At 35.9% G+C, this 12,845-nt stretch overlaps 1 protein-coding gene across 6 annotated transcripts in view; it reads left to right on the forward strand.

The window, feature by feature from the left end:
* Window positions 1-12,845, forward strand: part of KMT2E (lysine methyltransferase 2E (inactive)) — a 55,144-nt gene that overhangs the window by 22,216 nt on the left and 20,083 nt on the right. For 5 of the 6 annotated variants that reach the window (XM_038155323.1, XM_038155322.1, XM_038155321.1 and 2 more), the window contains 8 exons: window positions 1,361-1,472; window positions 1,887-2,116; window positions 3,739-3,819; window positions 3,992-4,050; window positions 8,165-8,337; window positions 9,337-9,375; window positions 10,984-11,196; window positions 12,561-12,691. In XM_038155323.1, coding sequence (XP_038011251.1) covers window positions 1,361-1,472; window positions 1,887-2,116; window positions 3,739-3,819; window positions 3,992-4,050; window positions 8,165-8,337; window positions 9,337-9,375; window positions 10,984-11,196; window positions 12,561-12,691 — 1,038 coding nt within the window. Of the gene's footprint in view, window positions 1-1,360; window positions 1,473-1,886; window positions 2,117-3,738; window positions 3,820-3,991; window positions 4,051-8,164; window positions 8,342-9,336; window positions 9,376-10,983; window positions 11,197-12,560; window positions 12,692-12,845 lie in introns of those variants that run through there. The other variant, XM_038155325.1, reaches the window with a different exon arrangement.

A 12,845-nucleotide genomic window follows, 5' to 3' on the forward strand; every position in this document is an offset into this window, starting at 1 on the left:
GTTGTGAAAGAGTGTAAGAGTAAATGAGGATTTTTCTGCGTTTGTGAGGTAACAAAGACCAAGTGCTGTCCGATTTGGTTTGTCTTATGCTAGTCAGAAGTTGTATTTTCAGCGTTAGTACTTCACATGATTTTTGTGCTCACATGTTTGTTCACTCTCAAAAAAGGGCAGCTGATGACTGTTGGAAACAGTAATCTTTAAAAACTTTTTTTTCTTTGGACTCTGGAAACTAAAGCCCTCCCCCAGAAATGCTTTTAATAGTTTCTCCTTAAACAATTTTATCATTAGGGTAGTAACCTCACATGGGAAAAAGCTCTTAAGAAGAAATGGGCCACCAAACCCGTTAGTAGGACACTTTCAAAGAGATGTGAAATTATGCATTTTGTTCAGAAAGTTAATGATTAATTATATCTTTTCCAAAAAGTAACAAATGTAGGTTTCTGGTGTCCTTTTAAAACAAACTAGTATTGCTTCATGGCACAGCAAAAAAGCCTCTATTAATGTGTAAGAAAAAATCGCATCAGTATCTATTTTCATTTAAGATTCAGAAACGCCAGGTTTATTTTTAAAATCAGCTCAAGGAGTTAGTAAGATATGTGACAGGCAATAGAATTAACACATAACTAAAATAAAATTAGGAAACTGAACTAGACCTGATTTGTAATGTGAATCAAGTCCAATTCTAAATGTTGATATTTTGTGGTGCCTTTGTTTAAAAGAAACCCCGCTTTAGTAACCTGGGTTCATTTGTCTTAGTGTTATTAAATCATATGGTGCAGCGACAAAACTGCAAGTCATCTCAGTCATGCACACATGAGCAACTGCTTGAGAAAGGCCGTGCAGATGTAATTTTTTGTGCTCAAATCTTCCTGTTGTAGTATTCCTTTCTCTTTCTTGTTTTGTATTGTGGTTTAGTGCATATGAACCATAGTTTGTATATTGAAGAGGGCACTGCCTTTGATACAAAACCTTGTCTTGCAAATCGTTATCACCTTTTTCTTTCTATTTAAAGATAAATCAATAGAAACTGCCTGGTTCAGATCATTTGCCCCAGTTGGATTTCTATTGTAGAGCAGTCGGTGCGGTGGTGCCGCGCCGGTGCCGCTGTGTGTCGCTGCCGGGCTCCGTGCTTGTGCGGCCCCCGGCACGCAGCATCGCTCCTCGGGCAGAATCGCTTTTGGCAGCTTCTGTCACCGCTCAACGAGGGGGCTACCGGCGCCTTGCAGGTTTGCTGCTGCCCCCATATGCTGCTTTAAACAGAATCAGCAAGGAATTCATTAGAAGTTGTGCTGCAAGTACCTCGAATTTCTTAATATAAATTATAGTAATTGCCTTTGTTCTTCTGTCTTTTGCCTTGCAGACCAGAATCTGTAGAAGCTAGCCCTGTGGTAGTTGAAAAATCGAACAGTTATCCACACCAGTTGTATACCAGTGGCTCGCATTCACACAGTTACATTGGTTTGCCCTATGCAGTAAGTATTGTGCAAAGTATTCTGTACAAAATATATTATGTAAAAATCTGCTGGTTTTATCTGGAAAAACTGATTCATGCTTATATTTCTAATACGCATCTTATTGGGAGTTAGGTAAGTTGGATAAAAATGGTCTATCAGAAGCAGAACATAGTGCACTTAAATGTGCAACATAGTTGAGAAGTTAGAAAATAAGATTAAATTGGGATACAAAATAAATATTTTAAAATATAAATACAAAATTTAAAATATTTTTAAATATATAAAATTGGGATATAAAAATACAAAATTTTAACCTTTTACTGCAAAAATAAGAAGCCTGAAGTTCTTTGCCAAATGAATTCTTACATTTTGGTTTGAATAACCATCAGTGTATGAGCATTTACAATAAATTACTTCTTCACAAAATTCTAGGACCATAACTATGGTGCTCGGCCTCCTCCAACGCCTCCAGCTTCTCCTCCTCCATCAGTGCTTATAAGCAAGAATGAAGTAGGCATATTTACCACTCCCAACTTTGATGAAACCTCCAGTGCTACTACCATCAGTACGTCAGAGGATGGAAGCTATGGAACAGATATTACCAGATGCATTTGTGGCTTTACACATGATGATGGATATATGATCTGTTGTGACAAATGCAGGTAATGTATATTAAAACAACTTAAAAAGTGAAAATTACTTAAGGCTGCACTGAAAGTAAATGTAACTAAAGGGTGTTTTAATTATGATGAGTCACAAGAAATTTCCTTCAGTCAAAAAAGTGCTTGAAAGTTGTGTGTTTTTCTAATAGGCAACATAGTCAGTTAAGGCCAGTGATTATTTTATAATTTAATTCCGGTCAGTCATGACTGTTCATGAATTTGGTCATGCCTGTGCTTGTGCATTGCTGCTTAATAATGATATAAGTTTTTTCCATCTAAAAAGGATGTCTGTGGTACTCTGTCCCAATTTATTTGTTAGTAGGGTAAAATGAAGACGTAGGCATTACTTAATGTGCATGTACTGAGTAATAAAGCATCTTGTTGAATTATGTATATGTAAATCAAAGAACAGGAAGGATGCAAAATAATATGAAAGAAACTTCTTGAATATTGGTTTCTCTGTGCATGATCTTTCTGATTACTCCTCATTTTTCAAAGGATTCAGTTAATAAGTATGAAAAGACTAACCTAGATTCTTAGTGGAGAAGCTGAAGTTAAATATTTAAGCTTCTGAGTTTATGCTTAAGCACCTACTTGATCGTAGTGTAATAAGAGACTGCTGTTGAATATTTGGAATTGGAAAAATAGGATTAGAAATTTTTAGGGCTGATATGCTTAGCAGGAGAAAACAAATATTGTGTTTCTACTCAATTTTAGCCTGTATTTTTATATTTGGTTAATGAATGCTGCTGGATTTGTTAGAACTTTGTGTATTTATAAAATACTAGTTGTAGCTAGTTAAAATATTAATTTGAGCTCCATTCTTCCACCTGCTTGTGTAACAAGCTTGTTAGTAATTTCTGATGGTCCTTAATTCTGATAATCTTGCTCATTATTTTGAAATGTATTAAGATGTTCTTTCAGCAGTGGAGTAGTAGGCAGTAACTAGTTAGGAATAGTCTTTTTCCTTTGAAGAAGAGATTGTCTGTGTGGAGTTGTGAACTTACGACAACTCGTTACAAGTGGGAAGATTAACTATTTTTGTGTCTCTCATCCTTCTTGCAACATGGGGCTGAGTGTAAACTAGTGTTTTAGGTTAGCCTTCAGTTTAGCAAGCAGTCTCTTCCCTGACTCTGGGAAGAAGTTAAAGCTCTTTTATGCTGTGCAACAGTACTACCAGTTTATAACAGAGTGTATAAAAATGTGTATTTTTTTCTCTTAAAATACATTAGGAAATCAAACTGTATCTTAGTGTATATTCCTCTATATAGAAATATTTTGTGTACCCATTTCTAAAAGGGATTTGAATCCTTTTGTTTAAAACCAGACCACTTGTTGCTGTGTAAAACGTAAGTCTTGTTGCTGAGGGTATTTGTCTCTATCTTGTTCTCTGTTGTGATAATTTACCATTTTATTTCTGATGTTGGAGAAAAATATCCAAGAGAGAAAATGAGTCAGCTAGCAGAGTGGTGGCAAAGATAGTGATTGAGATGTAGTTTTAGGCAGTATTGAATCTGAGTAAAGATGACAATGAAAAAAAAGAGCAGTTTACTTTCTGTATTGTGCACACAATTTTAAAAATTGTATTTTAAAGTTGAGGTTTTGTTTTGGTGTTTTCATAGTGTCTGGCAGCACATTGACTGCATGGGGATTGACAGACAGCATATTCCTGACATATATCTGTGTGAACGTTGCCAACCCAGGTGAGTAGTTTGCTTGATTTGAACTCTAAAACGGCATGGAACAGTGCACAACTGATATCTTTCTAAGTATCTGAACATTTAGTTACTTTACTGTTTATTCTGTAATAGTCAATGGGAAATGCTAGAGGTCTGTTTTAATACTTAAATGCACTGATTTATTTTCTAATTTCAGGAGTTTAGATAAAGAAAGAGCAGTGCTGTTGCAACGAAGGAAACGGGAAAATATGTCAGGTGAGTAAAATTTAAAGCTGTTTTCTTAGTAAAGGTGATAAAATAAGTATAAATTACATATACAGACTTCCAAGCAGATACATGGTTGCCACAGTTTTGAGAGCCTTCAGCATATAAGGTTCAGTAAATCAGTGCCTTTTACTTGACTGTATTGTTACCAAGATAACATAGTATCAGAATTGTTGTAGCTCCACCTGTTTTATTAATGGTTTTCAGCACTGTTGGGTTTTTTATAGCAGTATGGAGTAATTCAATCTGTTCAACAGTGTTCAAGTTTCTTAATAAGCAATGTTGCTTTTATAATAACTATAACTCCTTTGACTAAGGTGCTGAAAATAAGGTCGAAAAGTTTTAAGTTTCTTTTGGAATGAGAGAGGTTTTCTAAGTCTACTTTCATTCTGGAAAAAAGTTTCAGGAGGAAATCCTAATTCTTACATGTTGTATGTAGATTGGGTGTTTTGATATGGCTCTGGGATTATTTTGGACTATGGGAAAAGTTGTTAAACCAAGTTAATACGACATAGGTAATAATGATGTTTTGAGGGGTTTTTGCCTTTGATAGCCAAGGTGATGTAGTGCAAGTACCCATTTCAGTCTGACTATTTTATGCAAGTAGTTCTTGAACTTGTTCATGGGATTTCAAAACTCATCTGGCCTAACTTGTTAGGAGTTCTGTCTGGCCATTACCAAAGCGTGTTATAGAATTCTTGGTTGACAGCTGGTACTTACAAGCTCTATTACAACAGTAATAACCTGGGAGGATGACATCCTCCTAAATGTAACATGTTTTACTTCCAGAGCATGTCTCTGAAGTAGTGGAGTGTGTGTGTGTATTTTAGGATTTCTGTTAAAATTACCATGTAAACATGGTCCTGCTGCCCACTTCATCTGGCTTCAGAAAGTCTGAGGGGTGTGTGGCACAACTGTGCTTCTTGGTGCACTTGACACTTGGTGTTGTCTGGTACTAAGTTGCCTAAAGTCCTTTAAAGGCATTAATGACCTACTTACAAAACCACTGTCATTTTTTTGTTTTGTCTGTTTTCATTTTAACAAAATCAAGCTTATTTTGTACAGTTTTGGTTGACCTACTAGGTAAACCAAATTTAAATTTAAAAATTTTTGGAATTTAAAATTATTTTTGTTGATTCTATTGAAATAGTAGAACAAGTAGATTTATAACTCATTTGGAGTTAGTAAGTTCATTGACTGGTCTGATAATACTGTGAGGTTGGACTTGAATTGTCATAATGAATAGGGGAAGTTGATGATCTGAGCTATTTAAATAATCTCTTGGGATTTGCAGGCACACTATCTGATCATTTACTGTAAACTTAAGAGAGATTAAAAATCTTAGGAGGAGCTGATGAGATCTTACCTTTGAATTTAGTGTTTAACCCACCTCAGTCTTGATGATCAGTGTTCTAAATCTGTTACATGAATTCAGTAGGAAAGGAAATACTAAATAGTAAAGCAAAAGTATCAAAACAGTTTAAAAGAAAGGCAAATTCTGATTCTCTTTAATCTAAAATGTGATCAAAGTGCAGTATTGATTACTGTGATTTATAATACATAACTTGAATGTCTATGCTTATACCTCTTAATTTCCATTTAGCTTGGGTGAGTTTATTTTATGTTAACTGCTATACAGTTCGGTTGGACTTAGTGATTTTGGATGTAAACTGAGACACGTGTGAGACATTAGTAAAATGGGCAATTTCACAGATGATTTCGAGTAGGAAAGGCAAAAGTGGCATCAATTTGAAGGGATCTTTTCAATGTTTTAGATACTCAACAGAAACAGAAAGTTACTTTTAACTTAATTATTAATAATTTACAGGTGTTTGCTAAAAGGTAAGACTGCATAATTTGGATGCTCTTTGATGAATTAAGACTCTATATATAGGGCTTTTCACTTAAGTATGAAAATTCTTTAGAGTAAAATTATTTTGTTGTAAAGATTTCTAAAGAGTTGCTGGCTTAGCTGTGTTTCATCCAAAGGTTAACAGTGGGGAGAAGGTAGTAGATCAGTTGGCTTGCTTCAAGAAAAGAGCTTTTAATTGAGCATTTCACATGACAGAAAATTGTAAGCTTTTCTGTGTAATCACATCATCCTTTCTTCTGGTAATGTTTTTAGTCCATTGTTCTGGGTCCTGTGGTTGTATGAGATGGTGTTGATTTTGTTTTTCTGGCATTAAAGTCCAGTTCTGGTGCAGCTTAATGTGCAGTGGATTACTGATTACCGGCTGTGGTTCAGTGAACTGAGCACCTTTGTTAAGCCAGCACTCTCTCAGTTGTATACTGGATGTTTTGGGTTTCACTGGGTGGTTTGTTTTGGGTTTTTTGGTTGTTGCCTTTTTTTTTTTTTAAGATAAAATATCTAGATGTATAACTTAAGAATGTTGCTTCAAGCTGTTTGGTCTTCGAATTGACACTGTCAAACTCACTTGCTGCTTATGGGTAAATGAATCTGGGCCCAGAACTTGTGAAATTTGGAGTGTTTGTGTCTTTGGTTCTGACATGCAAACTCAAGATCTCCCCTAAGTGTGCTTTACCAAGGCTCTTCAAAGTGAAAGCAGGTTATGTAGGTTAGAAAGGAGTGTCTCAAAACAACTCTGTGTAATTATATGTTCAGCTGTGGTAATTATTCTTTACAGTAAGTTAGAGCACAGTGTAGACAGCAATACTGAAATGTTGCTTCCTTAAGGAAGACAGTGTTTTGTGGGGTTTGGGGCAAGGGGGAGAGGTGTGTGGTTGTGATGTCATGATTCTGTAGGTACTAGTGTAAGGATTGCAGACACTGACAATTTGAAGTTTCTATTTCTCAGGCATTGGTTATTCTGCTGTTTATTCTTCTTTGATTAGACATTTCTTCTTTCCTTGTGCTTTTTATGCTCATTTAGAAAATATTCTCAGCAGAGATGTTAACAAATTCAGAAAACATTATCAGTTCCTAGCTTATGAAGTATAATTATGTGCCTGATAAGGTGTTCAGAAGAACAACCCAGATGGTAAAATGGGATTGTTTGCGATGCACAGAAGAATCCTGTTAAGGAATGTTGTGAGCAGGAAAAATCCAGAGTAACCAGTAGCTGGAGTTCTTTATTTAGTAAAGAGGGTTTTGAGAATTAGAGCTGCTGAGTGCACTGATTAAAGCAACATCCTTCTGAGAGCAGAGGGTACGTTTTCTCTGCTCTTGTATTAAGTATTTGTAAAGCCTGCTTCTGTGCCGTATGAGAAAGTTTTGCTTAGTGTGAAGTGTATTTACTGAATGCAGAATATTTGGAAAAGCTGCTAAAATCTGAGAAGTCTGTACTGAGCACATGCAAACAAAGGTCTCTTATCTGTGTGCATCATCTCTCTTCCAATCCTCCCCATCCTTCACAGCCTTTCATCTTGACAGAACTAGGGTAATCCTGTTTCAGGTCAGGATATGTGTTTGTCTGACATAAATGCTGATGTATGCTAGATTTCAGGCTTTGGCCTTTAGGTCTGTGAGAGCACAGCACAAAGTATCTGTCAGTTTGTGTCCGATCGTCTCTTTTCTCTTCCTGAGCAGCAGAATGTTACTGTTAAGGGATTTTGAGTACAAAAGGCTTTTGGCTAAATTGACATGTTAACCCTGAAAAAGGCACTTGACAGTGCAAATTGCAGCTGAAATAGTTGATTATGACTTACATGTGATTATTTAATAGAGCTTCACAAGAAATGTTGGTCAGTCATTAATTTTAATCCCTTCTAGAATACAGTCATCTGAGAGAATCCAAATGCCGTGTTACAAGTAAAAGTTCTATATAAGTGAATGCGTTAACAGATTTTTTTACCTTTTTTGTTCTGGTTCTAATTTTGCTGAAAATGGAATATGGTCATTAATTTCATTCCAAGAATGGAATTTAATCTGGTACCTTTTTCTTACCCTGCATTACAAACCTGTCTTAATTACCAGTTTCCCATTGGTCCTTCATTTTCATGCTGTTGCAACTGTTGGTGAATTTTGCATATGAGTGCTTGGAGCATTTGTCATTATGAATTTCTGTGTTTTGGAGACAGATGTAGTGTAACTAGTGAGTGTTCTTTCTGCAGTACTTGATTATTTACAGTGTTCTTTGTTTTAAAGATGGGGACACCAGTGCAACAGAGAGTGGAGATGAGGTTCCTGTGGAACTGTATACGGCTTATCAACACACACCAACGACCATTACTTTAACTGCTACAAGAGTTACAAAAGTCAATGATAAGAAGAGGAAAAAAAGTGGAGAGAAAGAACAGAACATAGCAAAATGTAAAAAAGTAAGTGAATGTAATTTCTCTTACTACTTTGTGTTATAAACTATAGCTATGTGACATTTCTTACCATTAAATCAGGCTATTTTACTACCTGGCTTTAGCTTGAAATGTATTACTCTGCAGTAAATTATACTCTTCCTGGGTGCCTGACCCCCATGACTCCTCCTTATTTCAAGTTTATATCTCCTGCCTGGGCATGTTCAGTTTTATAATTGAGGCAGAATCTCCCCACAAGAATTGCATTTACTGGACCATTTGAAATAGTTAGAGGTGGTGCAGAACAAGATTTGGGTTACCCGAAGAAGAATTCCTTGCACATCTTCATTTGTGGTGGGTTTAAGTACAGAAATGTTTGCCATCAGTTGTCCTGATGCGACTCAGTTTATTAGAGTAGAAATTGTGTGGAAGTATGCTGTTAGAAAGCTAGCTGCTAAACTAATTAGAGTAAAAAAATACTGACTTTATGCTGTTTAGCAACAGATGTATAAGCAGTATAATATGTGAAGACAAAACATTTGTGAAGAAGTAAAGTATATGGAACTTCCTAAACAAGTGGTTTTCGTAGTTAATTTCCTTGGCTTGGATGAGAATTTTGTTCTTTGAAACATCAAAGTCAGAATAAGTTATTGATGTCTTTTTGAAAATATTTAGTAAAATGTTTCCTTTTGATCGAATAATTCTCAATACAAATCTATTACTGTGTACTCTTCTGTTACCTCTGATATTTTGGCTTGGATTCTGAAATGCTGAAGAATCAAGTTGTAATGTGAGAGAAAGATAGATGTACCTCGACTGCTGTGCTCTTACATAGGAATGCTGAATGGTTTTTAAAATACGTTTTGTGGGACATAACCTCTGGCCTTCTTGAGATTTCAGCATAGTTTGTTCTGTTGTTTTCATCTTTCATGTTTAATTGAAAATTTGTTCATTAATAGGTTTTCAGTTTCTTAAGAGATTTTTGTATTTCCTCCAGTGAATATGAATATCTTAATTTTATTCCAGGCATTTCGAGAAGGATCCAGGAAATCTTCAAGAGTAAAGGTAATGTGATTTTGTTTGGGTTTTGTTTCAGACCTTAACTGTACGTTACTTAAATAATAAGCATCAAGAGTGTAATTGGGGCTATACACTAAGAGCTACAATATTCTCTTCTTGGTAACTAATATATTACGTATGCATCACAGTGATTCTGAATTAAGGTATGAGCACTACATCTTTGTCCTGCAAAATTAACTGAAATAATTAGTGCAAATTTTTATTTCAAGAGCCAGTGGATTAATTGGGGCTCATGTGTGCTGTGCAAGGGAGTAAAATTGAGTGAACACCTCATTTGAGTTTAGTGGCTCCAGCTTTTCATAACTGTTTAGCAGCAAAATAATGAAATAGCTGTATTGAATTTGAAAGCTGAGTTAGTGGTTCTGCTGTGTCAAACCTCCATCTACACCTGGTGGGACTCCCGTGTATCTGGTGGGATTTTACTCATTGGTACTGGCATAGTCTGAGGGAATTGTATTGGGATGTCTGCTTTGTAAGATTTAAATGTTACCACAGTCTTTAAATTTTCTGTGACATAAAAATGTGCATGGTGTGAGAACTAGGTATTTCCATAGTTCATTCATGCTTAGAATATATAAAAACAAGTGGGATGTAATTTATGCTTCAAATGTGTAAGATGTGCCTTGGGAACAGTGAAGATGGAATTGGGGAAGAAAAATCTCTTAATTTTGTGGGGGTTTTTTTGATATGGTGCTCGTAAGGTTCCATTGTTTTTTCATGGTTGTCTTAGCATCACACCTTTGAAATGCTGTTTGTGTGTATGGTGTTCTTCATGCACAAAAGAAATGTAACCAGGTAAATTGAATTGCTGAACTACTTGTGTTTTATTAATGTTTAATAGTGTCTCTGCTCAGGTGGATAGAAAAGGGAGCGTTGGCTGGCTGCTGCTGTCCGTAAGGAGCTTTGGTTGGCTGCAGCCTGGCTGCTGCTTGTGAGGTCTGGAGGTACAATGGCACTTTATTTAAAAGTGAAAGGATCTGAAGCACTGCAGAAGGAAAGTGTATAGTGAGGAGCAGATGAGGAGAGAAAAATTTTATGTGCAAAGCCTGTAACATTAGAGTCAAAACCTTAATGTAGCAGGTGTATGATTATAAAGTTTAGTAAGTTAAGCAGCAGAAGAAAAGATACAGCATGATCTTTAAGTTGAAAGGGGAATACCAAGTCTGTGTATTACAGGATAAAAGCTGGAGTTCTCTGTATTTGCATATGTTCACAAAAGTTGAGTGGGCAGGGAGAGGTGACCCTCCAACTCCTGCACTTAGATTTGTGATGCAGTGCAGTTGTGGGAGGAAACAATGTCACTCTCCATTCTCATCCCACTAAGAGCAGGAATCGCTGTTGAGGAGGGAGAGCATTCCTGAACTTGGGTGATACTTACTAAATAATAAAATTCTTGAAAGGACAAATGTAATGGGACTGAACCTAACTCAATGTTCTTAAGTAATACAAAGTTTTATACTAGACTTGCTAAAGAAACCCAATCTGTAAATCAGTAGCATACCTTTGCCCATCATTTTGTGTCTTGTTATAGAATTTTTCTTTTTATTTTAATATCTTGCCTTCTAATATCTGGTCATTTACTTCAATTTTTAGGGCTCAGCTCCAGAGATTGATCCTACTGACAGTTCGAACTTCGGATGGGAAACTAAAATCAAGGCATGGATGGATCGTTATGAAGAAGCAAATAATAACCAATACAGTGAAGGTGTCCAGAGAGAGGCACAAAAAATAGCTCTCAGATTAGGCAATGGAAATGACAAAAAAGAAGTCAGCACCAGCAATCTGATTTTCAAACCTCCAGTAGAGGTAATGAGCTGTACCTTGGTGTGTTACTGCATGCTGTGCTTGTGCCATGATATTAGATGCCTTAAAAAAACCCCAACCAACCAAAACAAAAAAAAGCCACAAGAAAAAAACACAAAAAAGGGACTTCACATTCACTTTCTGTTCCTTGTCTCACCAGATTTGAGCATCAGAATTTTAATATATTTTTCAGATTTTTATACATTCTGTACCACCCCAGTTATGTTTACATTTGCATATCATTTATCCTAAAAAGTAGCTAAGGTGTTAGTTTCAGCCTGAACATTGGATTGCCCTTAGACTGTCTCTTGACACGCGGTCAGCTTTAGTCAGCTTTGCTGCTGTTTCTCTCTGAGGGATGCCTGGAGTGATTAGAGTAGAAAGAACCATTGGAACTGATTTTTTTTTTCCCCTACTATGTTTATCAAGATATTCATTGTCTATGTTGTTCTTAAGGTGTGGTAAGTGTTCTGGATGTTCATGGGTGGTATTTCTGATACTGATTCTTTTTTGACTCATGATCCTGTAATTTCTAATTTATGAAGAAATTGTGCAGTGCTTTTTTTCTAGCCTTATTTATCAGTAACTTACCAGTTACTTACAGGCTTAAAATCAGAGCCATGTAAACAACTTAGCATTTTGTAGCAGAAATCTTGAGGAGTAGTTACTGTAGCAGATTAATGGAAGCATCTTTGCTTCTTTTTCTCAAAGACCATCATGGCATATGGGACACCCTCCTTAGAGGAATATCCCTACTTACAGAGCCTTTTGCCTACATATAGAGGCTACTTCCTTTTTCATTGGTGATGACAGTTATGAGAGGTGTGAGTTCACTAATTGCCAGGGTATGTATTGGTTTTTAATTAAAGCCATCCTTCCATCATAAAGATATAAAAATGAATTTGGAAACTCTGCCAGGATTCTTTTTTTTTTCCAATTATTATGTTATTTCCCTGTTCTTTTTTCTTTAATGAGTTGTGAATGTCATTTTATGTCTGCATGTTTTGTTTTGTTCAAAGGAATTGAAGCTTTTTGAAAGTGTTGTGCAAAACAATGCAGCAATTCATCCTAGTCATGGTGAGAATTAAGTGCACTAAAGGCTACAGTACTTGAATTGTAAAAACATGAACATGTGTTTTTCTGCCATGTCCAGAGCTAGCGCCAAAGCATTCCTTGTGTCTAAATTGATAACTAGTACCATTGCTAGGTGAGCAAGACAGCTTGTCTGGAGGTTTGATTACAAAAAGCAGGGGCTTTTTTTAGTTCATATAAAATTGTTTAATAGTTGTGAAAATATAATATGCTATTAATAATAATGGAAAAATGGTAGAAAGTAAAAATTCATAAACGAATCTATGTCTTTACAGAGTTATGTGCAAAAAAACAAGAAAATTTTGAAGGCTGCCAAAGACTTGCCTCCTGATGCACTTATTATTGAATACAGAGGGAAGTTCATGCTCAGAGAACAATTTGAAGCTAATGGATACTTCTTTAAAAGGTTTGTTCATTCTTAATGTTTCAGTAAAGTAATTGTTAAAATGGTGTTTGCCAAACTGTTGCTTCAAGTACAAGTGGATCTTAGTTACCAGCAGTGTCTTGTATTTTACTTTGTCTGATTCAAATTAAAAAAGCTGGAACCTTTTCTGTCCCCT

Source organism: Motacilla alba, chromosome 1A (genome assembly GCF_015832195.1).
Source record: "Motacilla alba alba isolate MOTALB_02 chromosome 1A, Motacilla_alba_V1.0_pri, whole genome shotgun sequence".
NCBI lineage: Eukaryota > Metazoa > Chordata > Aves > Passeriformes > Motacillidae > Motacilla > Motacilla alba.